Consider the following 18,270-nt stretch of genomic DNA (forward strand, 5'->3'; position numbering starts at 1 on the left):
ATAATCAGGTAGCCAAATGTTCCTTAAAGCAGAATTTTTGCAAAATTAACCAGGTTAAACTAAAACTTTTCCACTTGAAGAGTTCTGGATAGAGCATATTAACAGAGGAAACGATTTCTATCTTAAATGCAAAAGTGTTTCTATGTTTTCTTTTACAATTTTGGTATAATTACTGCTCTAAGTGGGCCACTGTTTCGCTAAAGGCATATTTTCCAGTTAACGATTAATCTATTACTAAATTAGTTGATAATTATTTCAATAATCGATTAATCATGATTAATCCGATTGTTTAGGCCCTGCGGATGACCGTGACAATGTCTGAATACATGAAACAACTACCTACAATATAAAAATAAAGAAATCCCACATTTATATTGGGGAACTATGTTGTGAAGCAGCTGCCTGCAGGCTAGTTGAGCAGATAGCCTAACTAAATGAGCCAATATCAGTTTGTCTGTTAGGCAGGGATGTATACTGAGAAATTACCAGGAAATAATATGATCGATAATCATGGACCTGGATTGCAACCCTCTTCATCTAGCCTGTGGGTGGGTGTGTGGAGCCTCCCAATATTTCTTCCTGGGGACTCCCATCTCTGACAATCTTTTCTGGTCAGCACACATGAAGTCATTGATGAAGAAGACCCAGCAGCGTTTACACTTCTTGAGACTTCAGAGGGAATAGAGTGGGGAGAGGATCGGTGACCTTCAATCGCTCCACCATTCAAAGTGTGCTGGTGCATGGTATCCTGGCTGCACTGAGGCTGAAAGGAGGAAGCTGGGGAGGTTGATAAAGTCAGCCAGTAAGATAGCCGGCTGTCATTTCTCCTCTCTGCTGAAGTGTTTTTGCAGCAGTAAGAATATCTGTTTCTTTTCTTTTTGAAACAAATTTTATTACTTACTGGAAAGACCCTAAATACAACAAAAAGCATTGTGTTACAAATGTAAAAATCTCATAGCAGAGCATGTTTTCACTAATTCCTAACCCCCAGCAACATGAAATTAAAGCTAATAGGTGCCGTTAGGGTCAAAATGAGGGATTGCAGAAGCAAAAAACTTTCTTTTAACAGTTCTCATGGGACAGTTAAGGCAAGCATCAGATAACCTGTTAAACAGCAAGAAAACTTACAGGGAGTTTTAGTTAAGTTAACTAAAATGTTCTTCCGGACAGCCAAACTTTTTAAATATGAGTCCTTTGACGTTCGACAGAACCACCTAAAAATACCAGTGTAGACTTTTGACATTGACACAAATAAAACCTTAACCTATTTGAAAGCAAAATGTGAAAAGCTCTGCTGAGACGTCCCTACAGGAAACATCCTGTACTGAAATCCAGTGGGAGGTGAGCCGTTGCAGGATGACAACCCTCCATGTGGGACTCAGACAGTCAGCCACTCTGGGAGGAGTGTTTCCTAAATTTCAAACAGCAAAAAGGTCAGGCCACACTTCATAAAGCTTTAATGGACTCTCTTTGACAGAGAAGTGCAGATAGGGCTACTTGAATCCAACTGGCCGTGTCTGTATTGAAAGTTTTCAAAAAAGGATGAACTACTTTCAGTTAAACAGGAGAACCTATCCTGAAATAGAAAAAGTCCTCATAGCTTTAAGTGAAACTATTCACTAAATCCTCTGACTCAAACTAATGATCGTCAAACATCAGTCTGCTAATCAAGCAGTTTAGGATGAACGAACAACGCTTTGCAATGAAAAAGGATCTGCATGGGTTTATCTTTTGTTGACCTCTTTGTAGATCTCTCCCACACAGACAGATTAGACAGACATCTAATCCTTTCAATTACAAATACAGGCACTACTACTTTGCTGTATTTTAATTTTAATAATAGCTATTTAGCAGCTGACAGAGAAAACCTAATCATTCAAAGTGGATTAAAGGTTTTTATAGCCTATAAATGATTTACACACAGAAAAATGGCATCATATTGCCATAAACTGGAAAATCAAAAAACCTTAAATTTAATCTAATGACAACATCTTTTAGATACATTTATCACAATAAATGTAAAGCTACAACAAGAAGTGCCAAATTTGATTAAAAGAAATGGACTCTCGGGTTCCAAAGCCGGGGGGGTGGATCGATCATGCTCCGGGCTTGTGCTGCAGCCTGGGGCACATTTTACTGATAGAAGGGTAGAATAAAGCCAGTAAAAGAACATATCACTCCATCTATAATAAAAAATGCTGACAATAAAAGGAGCAGGAAGGAACAAGGATTCCAAAGAAAAGTTAAAACTACCAAGGGCGGGATGCCTTTTATAAAACTTATGAAAAAAAATCCACAGAACATGAACTGAAAAATACTCTCAGTTGGGAACAAAGCACTTCTAAGCCACCATGAGCTGCCAACCTGAAGGGAGCCAAGTTGTTGCCTGCAAGCACTTTTACATTAAGGCTTGTGGAGACCATAAAAGATGTAAATAAAAAGTAACGCAGAGTAAAAAATTTAATATTGAATGTCTTTTTTGAGAACACTTTGTATTCTATTTGCTTAGCTGCTTGCATGATTGGAAAATTTGCCCTGTGGTGCACATTCTGTCTAATGCATTTCTATTTACATATGATGCAATTCAGGTCAATCACACAGACAAGTGGTAATGGACCGAACCAGCGGCTTAAACAGACAGAAAAAGTAAATGCGGTAAAAGCATTTCTATAATAAAGTATCTCTCAACTGTCTGATGGTTGAGCAGTGCTTACTGTAGAAGCCGAACAAACGCACTCCAGTCTGTGACATGGCAAATATAGAGTCGTTTCCAAGATGTTTAGGGTGGAAACAGCTACGTAGATGAATTTACATTCATGCAATCAATCACCACGATCAACATCATCATCTGTGGTAGGAACAACCCTGCTTGCTGAAGTGAAACTGCACTCAGTCAGCCTTATACAGAGATGACATTGATGAATGGGCCAGCAGATTGGAAAATGAGACAAAAGGAAAAACATTAAATAAAACCCATTATCACTTCCATTTTTGTTTTTGCAGTGGGAATGAATGGAAAAGGGTGGGGCTGTCAGCTGAAGATGTAGAGAGATGGACATTACAATCCCAAACCAGAACAGAGCTGCGCAGCAATCTGACAGCTTCAGGAAACAATTTCATCTTGAAAGGCATCCCATCGGCAATCATGTCAGGAAGCCCTATGGGGAGGCCTTCTCTGCTGCTCCCCCCTGCCTCCCCCCGTTTGGGGGGTGATATCAAAAAGCTGTGCTTCAACTTCAGTGCAGTCATCTTGGAAAGTAAATAACATGGAAGATAAGTGAGTCGACCTGACAACTTTTAACAAATGATCCTATCTGCGAGTAGGCGTGGCTGGCCGTGCATCGGAAAAGGCTGTGTTCACACGCGACTCTTGGTTGTTTAAAAGGACTCAGAAGAGAAGAACAGTGATTCCTGCGTTGATTCCAGGAACGTATGAGGAAGTGCAGAGCGCTATGGGAGCAAACAGTGTATAAATCAGCACTTCGAGTCGTTATTGTGCTAATTTCTCACACCTGCCCCTGGGAAGCTTTTTGATTAGCAGCTTCACAGCTGTTGCTCCACTTGCAGCAGTTTATCTCCATAAGTGATTGCTGATAAATTCTCCAGAGACTGATGCAGAGCCCCTCTGAGATGTAAATGTGAGACTTTAAGAGCGAGGCTGTGAGCAGATATGAGGGGTGGATCTTTGTTCCTATGGCGCTCATTACTGATAGGAGAAATTCTCAAGGCTTCTTTTTGTGTCTAAACACATATTTGAATAAATTAGCAGGGACATTTAGACTTTCTGTACCCAAATATCAACCGAATATCAAGGTCAGCACAGCTAGACTAACAGGATATCTAAGTTTGTGTATTCTCATGCAAATACAAAATAAAAGAGGTGACTGCTTGTCCTGATGCTCTCTGCCAGTTTGACTCAGCATCTTTATTAACCGACTACTTCCAGTCAGGCTGCAAAATAGCCTCAAACTGTGAGGGCATCAAACTTAAAGGGACATTGTGTAACAATTTGTCTTTTTTTACTGCCTGATATAGACGAATGCATTTATATAGGTGTTATTAAAGATGCATTTTTACCTCCACTAATAATCAGATACATTTTTTCATAAACAACAAATTTTAGATTGTTTAAACATACGGTTGGTCACCCATTTGCGAAGCACCATGTCAGTCTGCCATCTTGATAGTAAAGACGTCGGCAAGGGATTAAAAAGTACTAACGTGTGGAATAACAACGCGTTTTCTGTTACTTTGAGTTCAGTGTGATTGAGAGGCAACAGTGAAGATCATTTGGAGATGCTAACCAAACAACTGAGAGTGCACTACTGCAGCACAATGCAGGACCATGCATATGCAGCAGCAGCATAAGAAACAGTTTTACCATCCCCAAGAAAATAAAAAAAGAGAACTTTAAAGACAACAAAGACATTTAAAAAAAAAAGGAAAAAAAAGAGGTAACATCAGGCAAGCCTTCTCCAGACGGAAGGAGGTAATGAAGGAGAAAGATTTTAAAGGGACGCTGAAGTTGGCATATTTCTCCTTGATAAGTACATGAACTTTACTGGCTAAATTAGCATAAAGCTAACCTTTTGCTTTAATTCGACAGTGTTGCTCAGAATACACAGCAGCAGATCCTGCAAACATACCAATCCTGTTGGAACAGAATAGGTTTACGTTGGTTTAGTAGCTTTCAAAGCTGCGGTTACATCTGTATTGTTGAGTCCTTTTGACACATAGTGGCTACTGTTGCTGCAATATATGTTTGAGACATTGAAGTGCTACGGCAAAGTGTTTATTTGACTGAAATACTCCCATCTTACCACTAGATGGCAGTAATTCTGACACAATATCCCTTTAAGGAGCTCAAACCTCTGGTAAGCTTAGAATAATACCAGTGAAGGCTTTCAATAACAATGAGGCTGTTGATTCTGATGAAAACAACTAAATGTAGAATGGATTTATTTATTCTTATTTTTACGTGATTAAAGTAATGCAATAAAAAAAACACTACAGAATAATTCTGTTGGGTTTCACCAGAGGAGCCAATATCTATGGAGGAGATATAAGCAGAAGAAAACCCAACCGTCACAAGAAAATACTCCAAGCTGTATAATCGTTTTAAGTAGGGCTTTTAATGTCTGGGCAGATCTTTTATTTTCATCTTTTTTTTTATTATTGTCAACAAATACCATCATAAAACTGAAAGGAAGAAATTATTTACCTCATTTACATTTTCTGGTCGTACACTGCAGAAATTCATTATTTTCTAAAACTATTAAAACCACATGAAAACAGCCACTGCGGTGCAGAAGGTGTCACACTCCTTCATTAGCTCTGCGAATAAAGTTTGTTATCCAGCCTGGTGGTGTTTATATGGCGGAGGGGATGCACCCAGTGTGACCTTGTCCTCATGGATACCGTCACCTGCATATTAATCCATGTAAAATGATCGGAGTTTGACCCAGACACCGTAGCTCACCAACGGTCAGTTCCTCAGTTGATAACAAGCAAGCAAAAAAAAAAACACGTTTCTGTGTGCATTCGCTTTTTAATAAGCCTAAATTATAACGTTATCACTACATAAAGCTGCTGTGCAGCCAACGGTAATGAGCTAATATATTTATGGGGATACAATGTCTGCCATTAGATCTCCAAGCTTCTTCAAGTAACAAATGCTTCTACATGAGCCTGAAGATGGAATCGTTTCCTCACCACTTCTGATATTAAAAAAGAAAAATTTACGCTTTCTGAAGACTCCAAACAGGCCTTTAGTAGCTCTAGCTGTGGTCCTCTGGGGTCTGCATTCTATTCTAATGGCTTTAAGAACACCGTTATGTTCTGACAACAATTCCCTGATGTCAAATCAATTTTAATTTGGAAGTGGCTTCAGGCCATGTCAGTGAAAGCAGTTTACAGACTTGAAGAGATTTGGGGATATAGTTTTAATGCTTCAACAATGCTTTTAAGAAATTCCTGCTTTCTTTGGAACAAAAGTATTCCCATCATGATGGTATTTATGTGCAAACGGATCTAATGGAAGTGACAGTGTGCTCGATGTTGGGCCATTTAAGGGTTATACGCTTGCTTTCAACAACCACAATTACTTTGGTTGAATTTAGAGAGGGTTATGAAATGCTAAAAGGGTAACAAAATCCTGAAAGAAGTAGAAAGCTTTGTTTTGAAAGTCTGCAACAGAAGAAAATAATTCATTTGCTACAGAGTTATGACATCCGTGTCTTAAGAGGACATAAATAAAAAAAAACTTCAAAATTGGTTATAAAACGATGTGCAAGGCAATGCTAACGCTACATGTCTTGAACATTCCTGTTATGAAATGTCTAAAATGAGAAATGATGTTATCCAAATGGAAATATTTGGTAAGCGAGCAGGTTTAAAGAAACCAGCTGACTGTACCTGATAAAAACATGTAAGGACATGGTTCAAACATTTGTCTGTGGAGAACAAAAGGTGTCAAAAAGACATTTCAGTGAAGGTGTCGACCCCGAGTGCCTGTGTTAAATGTTAGCATGAGCTTATGTCTGACCTGCTGGAGAGGTTGAGCAGTTCATGCTTGTCGGAGACCGTGGACTTGTCCTCCAGCTCCCACAGCAACACGTTGATGAGGTGGGAGTTTTTGATGACTATGGGCACCTCCTCGAACATGTTTTCAAACCCAACGCTGGCCTTTTTCAAGCTGGGGGGACAGAACCACATGTTAAAGTTGCATTATATTCTATCAACCACAGAAGCAGCTAATCTGACATCAATGAGAAGAAAATGCGTCCTTTATTAGTAAAGCTGAGATTAACCATTAGGGTAATCTAAAATATCTACAGTTATGATAAAAATAAACATGCACTGTGTGTATTATCGGGTGTTGGAATATATTGATGAACATGAGTCAGGTTTCATAACATCAATTAATCAAAAGGAAAATCTTGACAATGGAAAAGGCCAAACCACAACCGTTTTTCTACAAAAACATATTCGCATTTAGTGTTTCAAATCTGCATTTTACTATTGAAAAAAGAAACCAGATAATATTCATTTGGGAAATTGACCCTATTACAAAAAGAAAAAGTTAAAAAAAAATATCTTGTACTGATTGCATTTTGATAAAGCATATGCTCTCTCTCCTACACGCCTCCAAAAAGCCTCCCTCTCCTGCTGACAGGAGCCCGTTAGCTCTGAATCTTTGGTTAAACTTTGGGTAATGTCTCACATCAATCTAAAAACCTGGTTGCCTCATTGTCTCTCAGAACAACAAAACCTTTTCCAGACAGGATGGAGGGTTCCAGAAGGGAGGAGTTGGTTGACAGTGGACAGAAATAAACAGATCGCGGAGTGGATTGATGCATAAGAGATATTGGGCAAATGAATAGATGACTGGAAGATGGACGGATGGTTGGATGCTTGACAATAAAATGGATTGATGAACAGGAAGGATGGACACAGACAGACGGTGACCAAATGGATGATTCATCAGATAATATAAGGACAGGGAACGCCTCTAAAGTAGGAAACTATTTGGATTTTTGTCCCATATTTATCCCAACCTAGAAATGTTGCATAATCTTTCAAACTAATTGAACAGAAGAAATGACCACCATACAGCCATGGTACTCTTGCACAGGCTAAAACAATCATATGATCGGTCTGATGAATACTAGCTCTAGCATCAGTACACATAACCGTAGGGTTACACCTTGGGGATTTCATAGACCAGACCACTTTGTCTGTGTCGTTAATGAGGAAGAAGAGATTAACTAGATTCTTTTTGAATATATTGATATAAAACCTTTTTTATTCCAAGTAGAGCTTCACCTCAGGCGAACATAAGATGAGACGCTGACTCACAAAGTGAGTTTCTGCCTCGAGCGTATAACAGAGGACAACTCGTCTCCGAATAAATTATAAGAGTCTGTAGGAAAAATCCATAGTTATATAAATACTTTTTAGAGATTTGACACAATTATCAATCCAGAGTACTTTAAAGTATTTGCTGCATACTGTGTGACCTTTCCAAATGTCTGCCGCGTGACATAAAATGCTGCCCACCAGGAAATAGAAGGACGGTGTGCTGTACCAAAGGCAGGACAAATTACTCAACCATACTGGACACTGGTACACTTAATGTCAAGCTCTCTGAAAGTTTGGGCCCCGCTGGATAAAGTCAAAGGTTCCCTCCGCAGGCAGACTAATTTGATGCTTTGGATTGTGTGCTGAAGTGGACACTATTGACCACTGCCTGCATGGCCCTGTGGTGCTGGAGGAAGGTTCAAAGGGAGCTGTCCACTCAACCCTCCTCTCTCCCTGGCTCTCCGTTTTACAAGTGAACAACGTATGCACGCTTATAAAACCTCAAATACAGATAGGAATAATGGAGTCGGACTTTTAAAGACTGACAGAGAGATATGGAGGAGACACTCGAAGTTTAACAGTTTTCTGTCGCAGAAAAGTCACAAAAAAAAGATACGGAAAGTTCGGATGATTTCTAAAAGAAGAAAATAGAGAAAATAGTGTCCTTTTGCTTTGATATTGTCCTCAACTGTCTTTTTCTGGTCCTCATCTCATTGGAAACACTGACAGAGTCAGACTGAAGCTATAATAAATCACAGGAACTAATGAAATGCTGCAGAGGAGAAAGGGAACCTGACTAACGGCCAAACACCGGGTCAGGTAAACACGGAGGGGGGCAAAGAGACAAAACGTAAAGAAATAAAAATGGGAATAACAAGGAGCGATAAAATCCTGCTGTTAAAGAGTCCCTCCAGCCGTAAATACACTTTGTAGGAGTCAGAATGCAAATGGGGAGGTTCTGAGCAGTCTGTCACCTAATGCCTCCGGGAATTTATTATTGGACAGATAAGGCTTGTGCTTGTCTGAACATGTGCCTTGTGTCCTCCTCACATGTGTGTTTATGTCCATCTGAGCGGCTGCAGTGAACTGCCAGGAAAACAGTCCCCTCATTACGTTCATTTTTAGCCGCAATTTAAAAGCAATTACGATAAGCCTTGAGGTCAGAAAAAGCGTAAACATGGAACATTTCTTTGACGGGCAAGGGCGAGCTGATAAATCATCATCAGCAGCATCATCAGCGTCCATCTCCAGCTGCCATTAAATGACTCCCCCTGTGGACGCGGGAGGCTGCATTTGCATCCGCTAAATAAACCCAAGCAGAAAGGGCCGAAAAAGCCACGGTTTTAATTCGACATCTCTCTGAGCAATGTTTGGCCACGTGAGGACAGGGAAACATACAAAACGAATTGTTGAGACAAGAGTGTTGATGTGTTAAACTACTTACCCCTCGGGTGTGAAGTCCTTCTCCTTGCAGATCTCCATCAGCTTTGGGGTAAGTCTGTAGGCTTTGAGAGACAGGGAGCCTTGGGCTGTTTTTATAGGATCTACAATCAGAAAGAGAAATGAAATTCATGAATTCCATTACCTGTATTTCACAAACATAATATTTTGAGTTCATTGTTCAGTTTAAATGATTCTTGTTAAGCTTTGTCAAAACAGTCAATTACAGATTTTTTTTTCTTCCCTGCCTCGTCTAGTTGATCCCTGCCATTGGGAGAAGTTAGCATAGCTGCAGACTTAAGGTGTTTTATATCTACTTTGTCTGAAAGTGAGCCATGTTACAACAGACAGATGTGATGAAATACGTACAACAGTCTGGTATTAAGGTTTTCAAAGGGTCCTGTTAAATAATTATGTCTCATATTACACAATAATACAGTTACACTAACATGTTCAGGAAAAAAATAAAACTAATCAATGTATTTAGACCAGTTCCTTTGAATTACAAGCTGTAATCAGACATGTTTGCTTGAATAATATCCTAAATGATAACCACATTAATCCTTTAGCACGTTGTGTCCTATCATTTGCATATAAAACAGCTTCAACTCTGCCATTAGAAATGCATGCATTTAGAATGTGACCATTCTTTCAGAAACGTATTTCTGAGGTCAGACACTGATGTTGGAAAACAAGGGATGGCTCATAATCTCAGCTCCAACTCATTTTAGGTTTAGCTAAGGCTACATTTAGGCTGTCTTTGCTGACTTTAAAAGCAGCATTAAGATCTTTTGGTAAACCAACTAAGACACCACACCACAATGAGACCTTTTTTAAACAAAATCACCAATTATTCAGAAAGAAGGCTTTTTATTTCTCTGCTTTTGGACAGATTATTAACCATCTGGGTTGAAACTGAGAAGTTGCTATTGTGACACTAATCTGGCATCACAACCCTTAATATGGTGCCTACTTATTGCATGAACCCGCTCCCCCAGAATCAGAAGTACATTTTTTATTTTTATTTTTTTTTTCCACAAACATCTTTTTTAATAACATCAAGAGTTCCTTTATTGAGACCCCAACTCTGAAATTTAATAAATAAATACAGGCTGCTTCATATTTCTCTCTATACCAAAGTTCGCAGCCGACACTAATCTGTCAGGAGTCCCACTCTCCTGCCAGCTGTCAAAGCAAACTTGGATTACCACTCCAGAGAACATGCCTCCATTGCTCTAGAGTCCACTTAGTGACATAATCTACACTTCTATATCTCTTGCTCTAAAAAGCTACCAAGTATATTGTAATCCAGTGGTAATCCCAACAGCAGTCTCATAAAGGAAATGAATATATTGGGCCAGTTGAAAGTAATCTAACTACCAGTAAATCCTTCAGCTAATCTGTAATATTAGTGCAGACATGATAAAGCTTTGGATCAGAGTGTAAAGTTGATACAAGAAAAAGAAAAGTGATTTTAACATGCTAAACAAAACTATTGCAATTTTCAGAAATGAAAAAGATTTTGTTGTTATTGATCAGCCCTACTTTGCATCACAGTGGAACCAGTTCTGTAAGGCTCTATACATATAGGCAATGGGCTGATCTAAGGCTACACAAAGTTTGAATGTTAGCAGCAGTTGAATCTTGAGAAAGTTAACGACCTTTGCGTCTATCCACTGACCCTGCTTTGTGTTTCTATGATATCTCAATCGCCTCCTCTTTGCTATGACCCCACCAACTGGCAACTGTGGAATATTCATTAGCGAGAAAATCAATGAAAGTTTTTTATTCTTCTGCAGATTGCATCTGGATATACCGTATTTTCACGACCATAAGGCGCACCGGACTAAAAGGCGCACTCTCAGTTATGTGTCCCATTTCTGTATTTAACACACACATAAGGCGCACCGGACTATAGGGCGCGTTTTTTATATACAGGTACAAGTCCTCTACTACCTTTAAATAGCTCTACTGCGTATTTAAAAATACAGCGGGGGCAAAACTGAGTATGACTGTGCTTTATTCATGTATTTATTACAAAGTATTAATCAAACCTGGCAGCTGGCCGTGAGACAGAGACATCGCAGATGACACAGCGCTGTGGTCACTCCTAAATTAACTTAAAATCCTGAAACCTGCTGACGGAATATGTTCGCTTTTATTGCCGGTATCCTGGTGCCTGCAGCTAAAATTATTTAGATGAAAAACACCTGCCAGCAGCCGCGGTGAACCCGGAGGCTGCCCAGCCTACAGGCTGCTGATGAAGAGATTTCTGCTGTCAGCGCACCGCTGGTATGTGGGGGTCTGAGCGCCTCCGACAGAAATAGATAATCTGGATGAACTGACTGCAATTATTAAGTTTTCAGGTGGACTTTCTCACTTAAAAACATATTAAAACTACTTTATTCCCACTGATCACAGCAAATATAGCTGCAAGATTTAGATTATTTAGATGAAAAACACCTGCAAGCAGCCGCGGTGAACGAAAGAATTTCTCCTGTCGGCGCACCGCTGGTATGTGGGGGTCTGAGCGCCTCCGACAGAAATAGATAATCTGGATGAACTGACTGCAATTATTAAGTTTTCAGGTGGACTTTCTCACTTAAAAACATATTAAAACTACTTTATTCCCACTGATCACAGCAAATATAGCTGCAAGATTTAGATTATTTAGATGAAAAAACACCTGCCAGCCACCGCGGTGAAGAGGAGGAGACGCGCCGGGGATGCTGTTGAATTAAGTTTTCAGGGAGAAAAATACAGCGGGAGCAAAACTGAGTATGATTGTGCTTTATTCATGTATTTATTACAAAGTATTAATCAAACCCATCAAAGTCATCATCCTCTGTTTCTGAATAAAACAGCTGCACTAAATCAGACATGCCAGTTTCCCCTTCTTCGCTGTCAGAGTCACTTTCCGTGCAGCGCAGCTCCTCAGAAATAATGCCTGCTTTTGCGAAAGCTTGAACAACAGAGCCAGCAGACACTTTAGTCCAAGCATCTACAATCCATCCGCAAACTGTGGCGTAATCTGCCCGGCGCTGCCTTCTTATCCTGAAACTTTGGTCTCCGTCGGTCATCCATCGCTCCCACGCCGCTCGCAGCCTTACTTCGAACGGCCGCTTCACACCGATGTCGAGCGGTTGAAGCTCCTTTGTCAGACCCCCGGGATAACGGCGAGCACAGCGTTCATTTGATTCACCTTTTTTTCACATCGGCTGTGAGATGGGCACGCAGCGATGGTGATGCGTGGAAAAAACCACCTAGTCTTCTCACATACACCTGCCTCAGCCACGCATCCATCCAGCCTTTTCCATTTGCGTTAATATCATATGTCATCAGAGCGCTGTGTCTGTCTCGCTGGCAGCTCCCAGATCAGCTTCTCTGATTGGTTGATGCGGCGCGTCCAGCAGCAAAACTTCAATTTTTCCATCTCGAGCAGCAGAAGCGCGGCGCTTCAGATGCTTAAACGCTCCCGACGTGCTGCACCAAAATGCGCTGCGGGACCTTTTGCTGCACCTATATGCGCGTCAACCATTGACTTTGCATGTAAACTCGCTGCTTCTGCTGCACCTGCTGGGTCCGGTTCACACCGATGTCGAGCAGCGTTAATTTGTTTCCCCATGTTTTTCACATCAGCTGTGAGATGGGCACGCATGGAGTTACATATTAACAGCGATGGTGAGGGGTGGAAAAAAACCACCTGGTCTCCTTACATTCAGCCACTCTTTCATCATCTCCTCAATGAGGTGGTCTCAAAAGTCGCAGTTACAACACACATAAGGCGCACCGCACCATAGGGCGCACCGCACATTTTGAGGGAAAAAAAAGACGTTTAAGTGCGCCTTATAGTCGTGAAAATACGGTAAGCAGAAAAAACACATTTTCAGTGTTAACACCATGCTGCTGTGATATGTTATTTTTTTCTACTTTAACGCGGAAACTGTGAGAAGCCCACACTGATCCATGTCTAATTCAGACACTGGCATACAATCACAATGTAAAGGTTATAACACTATTAAAATAGTTAGATAGTTGGGATATGTCACCTAGTGAAATATCCAGGGTTTAATTATGTCCTAAAGATGCCCTTTAACTAAAAGTCTAATGATGAAGTTTCACAGGCTCACTTTCTAACTCCTTGGCCATTACGCAAGTTTAACTACTGGATCTGCAAATGGAACTCAATGACATGACAATAACAATCAGGCTTTGTTTCCGTTAATGAAACACAAAGGTTTGTATCTGTCCTCTGTCCCCAGCACCATCAGCCAGACATTATAATCGCTCCGATACCAGGAGCCTTCTGTTCTTACTGACAGTAAAAGTGGCTCATTGAAGACTCGTTTCTAAATGCTGCAAACTTACTTATGACAAAGTATTAGAAGAAAGTCTTGAGCTGTCACTCATCGCTAAAGTTTTCTTCCAAGAAGCCAGACTTTAAGTTGAACTGCAGACTTTGCATCGCAGCCTCCTTATAGAGAAATAGTGTCTCTCAAAAGCAGTCATGCCTCTCAGACATTTTACATTTTCTGTCACTTTATAAACTCCAACTTCGATCTATGTTAATCGAACTATAAAGTTTATGAGCCAACACAGAAGGAGAAATGTTTTCTTTTTTTTTAGAAATAAAAAAAACACAACTGAAAAGTGTGGCTTGAATTTATTTTAAGCCTCTTTTTATCCAACAACCCCTGAAGCAAATCCAGTGTAATAATAAATAAAAGCTTTTATTATGAAAGGGGCAGCAGATAGCAACAGCCCAGGTGGGAAAATTTGGAGATAGGAAACGTGTTGGTTGTAAGAAGTGGATCATGAATTCCATTTGGGTTTTACCAACACCGAGAAAAACAAACAATCTCCACACTGACCCATGGTGGTGGCAGAATAATGATGTGGGGTTTTTTTTTCTACAGCAGAAACGAGAAAGCTGGCCAGAGTTCATGAGACTTGCATAAAAAAAAATCTCCATAAACTGCAGCACAATAGCTTATTTACTTAGTATATTTACCTTTTAAGATGCCAAATACCTTTAAAGCAGGGGTCACCAATGTGGTGCGCGGGCAACAAGTTGCCCTCAAGGACCACATGGGCCCTCAGCATCTTCTGAAAACACAACAATTCACCAGTAAACTAAGCTTGAAGTTTTATGCTGCTGCTCTTATTTTTCATCATTTATATAGCATTTCATCATATCAATTTTTAGAAAGAAAAATTATAAATATGTTTATTATCTATAAAGTTCAGATGAATGCTGAAACCTCCAGTTCATAGGTCAGTATTTGTAGCCTGTTCTATGACTCTGAGTCTTGAAAAGGTTGGTGACCCCTGATATGAACTATTTTACTGATCTGTGAATTTCAACAAGAGCTATTAATTAAAAACTGAAGACTACAAGTGGTGGATCTGAAATATGCATGGTGAATCTCTCTTCTGTTGTGCAAATTTATATAGCAAATATATTTTCACTGGTTTCCCCTGTATTATAGACTAATTAGGTTATGAGAATTGTATTTCTGACTCCCAAAGCATCCGGTTTCCATGGATTCTTATTCCAAGAAAACCACTACTGGATCCAGAGTGTTTTCAAAACCATATAAAGAAGACTAGTTAAATAAAAATAGGAGGGAAAAAAGCCAGTGGGTCTTCATGAAGCTATAGCTACTAATCAATAAAAGGGAAATATAATGATTAAGTCTGTCTGCTTGGAAACAATGAAAACCAGAGAAGTTTTACACAGAATCCTGTAAATTGCTATAACAGGACAAAAATGAAATCCCTGCTAAACCTATCAAGACAATTTATAAGAAAATAAAACTAAATCTTTCTCCTCTTTATGCTGAATATTCAGGAAAATATAGAAATCCAACTCAAACCAGCCACATAGTGAGCAAGATCCAATTTTTCTCAGGTTTTAGACTTATTTATTCACTTTCTAAAAGTCAGTCGTGACAAGCTATTTGCCTACAGATTAGCCAGTCCCAGAAAAGACAGACAGTTGACAGCAAGTCTCAGTTCTTACCCGGTGAGAGCAGGAAAGGCCAACATGAGGATAGCTCCTTTAAATCCACAGGAAGTGTGCCGGCTGAATTAAAATACTGAGTGATCCTGATTGAACTCTAAAGAGCCTCTTGGATGCAGACACAAAGCCTTGATCTTTTTCTGCTAACAAAGGATCGCTTCTTCTATGTGATGCACCAATAATTTTATGCATTAGTCCTGTCGGTCAGTATGCAACAAAAACAGAGCGCACTTATGTTTGATCTGCAAATGTCAAGAAGAGGCTCCGATCAAGACAACCAAGTGTGCAGAGTAAAACCTGAAGGAAAATGCTTGTTGCTTCTAATTCCCACAAACCGGATGGAGAACAGTTGTTCACTGACACAAACTCCCAAATCATTTATCACGTCTACCTTAAAGGCATTTTAAATGTAATGTTTTCATGTTTATATTATTGAAGTCTGAAATAATCTTAGAAATGATCCAATAGCAAAACTCTAAAATAAGAGATATTCCAAGTGTTTAAATATATAACCTTTGGTGATTTTGATTTTAAATGACAAAAAAATATAAATATTTCTACACAATACTGATAAAAATAAATATGCATTAGCTGTTTCATGGCCAACATAGTCATTGGGAAGACAATAGCTTTAATGGAAAGTTGAGTGGAAGGAAGACATGTTTAAAAGAGATACAGGTGCTGGTCATAAAATTAGAATATCATGAAAAAGTAGATTGATTTCAGTAATTCCATTTAAAAAGTGAAACTTGTATATTATATTCATACATTACATACAAACTCATATATTTCAGATGTTTATTTTGTTTAATTTTGATGATTACAAATGACAACAAATGAAAATCTCAAATTCATCATATCAGAAAATTAGAATATTACTGAAGACCAATAAAAACAAAGGATTTATAGAAATGTTGGCCAACTGAAAAGTATGAACATGAACAGTATGAGCATGTACAGCACTCAGTATTTAGTTGGGCCTCCTTTGGCCTGTATTACTGCAGCAATGCGGCGTGGCATGGAGTCGATCAGTCTGTGGCACTGCTCAGGTGTTATGATAGCCCAGGTTGCTCTAATAGTGGCTTTTAGCTCTTCTGAATTGTTGGGTCTGGTGTATTGCATCTTCTTCTTCACAATACCCCATAGATTTTCTATGGGGTTAAGGTCAGGAGAGTTTGCTGGCCAATTAAGAACAGGGATACCATGGTCCTTCAACCAGGTACTGGTAGCTTTGGCACTGTGTGCAGGTGCCAAGTCCTGTTGGAAAATGAAATCTGCATCTCCAAAAAGTTGGTCAGCTGCAGGAAGCATGAAGTGCTCTAAAACTTCCTGGTATGTGGCTGCGTTGACCCTGGACCTCAGAAAACACAATGGACCAACACCAGCAGATGAAATGGCACCCCAAACCATCACTGACTGTGGAAACTTTACACTGGACTTCAAGCAACGTGGATGAAGTGCCTCTCTTCTTTTCCTCCAGACTCTGGGACCTTGATTTCCAAAGGAAATGCAAAATTTACTTTCATCAGAGAACATGACTTTGGACCACTCACCAGCAGTCCAGTCCTGTTTCTCTTTAGCCCAGGCAAGACGCTTCTGACGCTGTCTGTGGTTCAAGAGTGGCTTGACACAAGGAATGCGACAGCAGAAACCCATGTCTTTAATACGTCTGTGTGTGGTGGTTCTTGAAGCACTCACTCCAGCTGCAGTCCACTCTTTGTGAATCTCCCCCACATTTTTGAATGGGTTTTGTTTCACAATCCTCTCCAGGGTGCGGTTATCTCTCTTGCTTGTACACTTTTTTCGACCACATCTTTTCCTTCCCTTCGCCTCTCTATTAATGTGCTTGGACACTGAGCTCTGTGAACAGCCAGCCTCTTTAGCGATGACCTTTTGTGTCTTGCCCTCCTTGTGCAAGGTGTCGATGGTCGTCTTTTGGACAACTGTCAAGTCAGCAGTCTTCCCCATGATTGTGTAGCCTATAGAACTAGACTGAAAGACCATTTAAAGGCTTTTGCAGGTGGTTTGAGTTAATTAGCTGATTAGAGTGTGGCACCAGGGGCCATCAATTTTGAACCTTTTCACAATATTCTAATTTTCTGATATGATGAATTTGAGATTTTCATTTGTTGTCATTTGTAATCATCAAAATTAAACAAAATAAACATCTGAAATATATGAGTTTGTATGTAATGTATGAATATAATATACAAGTTTCACTTTTTAAATGGAATTACTGAAATCAATCTACTTTTTCATGATATTCTAATTTTATGACCAGCACCTGTACACTAGAAAAAAGGTAACTCCAACCCAGAGAGTATTTTGAAGCAAAGTGAATCTAACAGTTTACAGGATTTTTACATGTCCTAGCCAGAACATGTGAACGGAGCAGAGCATCGCGCAATTACAGCTTCCCGCTCAGGAGGACCGCTCAAACTTGCACCAGGACGCTCCACTCAAAATTCGCTCTGCTCTCGCCTTAATTTTCCTGACGATCCGGAGATGTCGCTCCATGCTCGCTCAAATTTTCAGGAGAAGGCCTTTTCTGATACATTTCCTTCATGCAATTATGCCAGGGCCCTGGGACACATGATGTGACCGATACATGTGTATCGTTTTATTTAACTGGCTGTTAAATTATCGCACTGTTTCCCAGCTGTGAGCATAACACCTCGCTGCCTCGCTATGTTTCCTATTTAATTATTAATTTGTTTTAATAGACTTAAATGTTATTTTACAAATTTTATAATCCAACATTTTTAATTGAAAACTGCTCTCCACCATATTTCTTCGGCTCCACTCCACCGCTTGCTTCACGCTGCTCACATGCTCAGGTTGTAGCTGGAGTTGGCACTTCAGGAGACCTCATGTACAGGAAAAACTGCTCAAGTGTCTTACAAAGGCTAACAAAATTTGACAGCTCTGTCAGAAAGCGATCCAAAAAT

The 18,270-nt window shown here is 39.8% G+C and overlaps 1 protein-coding gene across 1 annotated transcript in view; it reads right to left on the bottom strand.

Annotated features, from left to right (window-relative positions):
• The window catches only part of LOC119777118 (eukaryotic translation initiation factor 3 subunit H), an 85,556-nt gene that overhangs the window by 17,224 nt on the left and 50,062 nt on the right, over positions 1–18,270 (bottom strand). The window contains exons 4-5 of the mRNA XM_038275915.1: positions 9,305–9,404; positions 6,545–6,694 (exon numbers count right to left, since the gene is read on the bottom strand). Coding sequence (XP_038131843.1) covers positions 6,545–6,694; positions 9,305–9,404 — 250 coding nt within the window. The remainder of the gene's footprint in view (positions 1–6,544; positions 6,695–9,304; positions 9,405–18,270) is intronic.

This window comes from Cyprinodon tularosa, unplaced genomic scaffold, assembly GCF_016077235.1.
Source record: "Cyprinodon tularosa strain WSP-4 unplaced genomic scaffold, ASM1607723v1 ctg98, whole genome shotgun sequence".
Taxonomy (NCBI): Eukaryota; Metazoa; Chordata; class Actinopteri; order Cyprinodontiformes; family Cyprinodontidae; genus Cyprinodon; species Cyprinodon tularosa.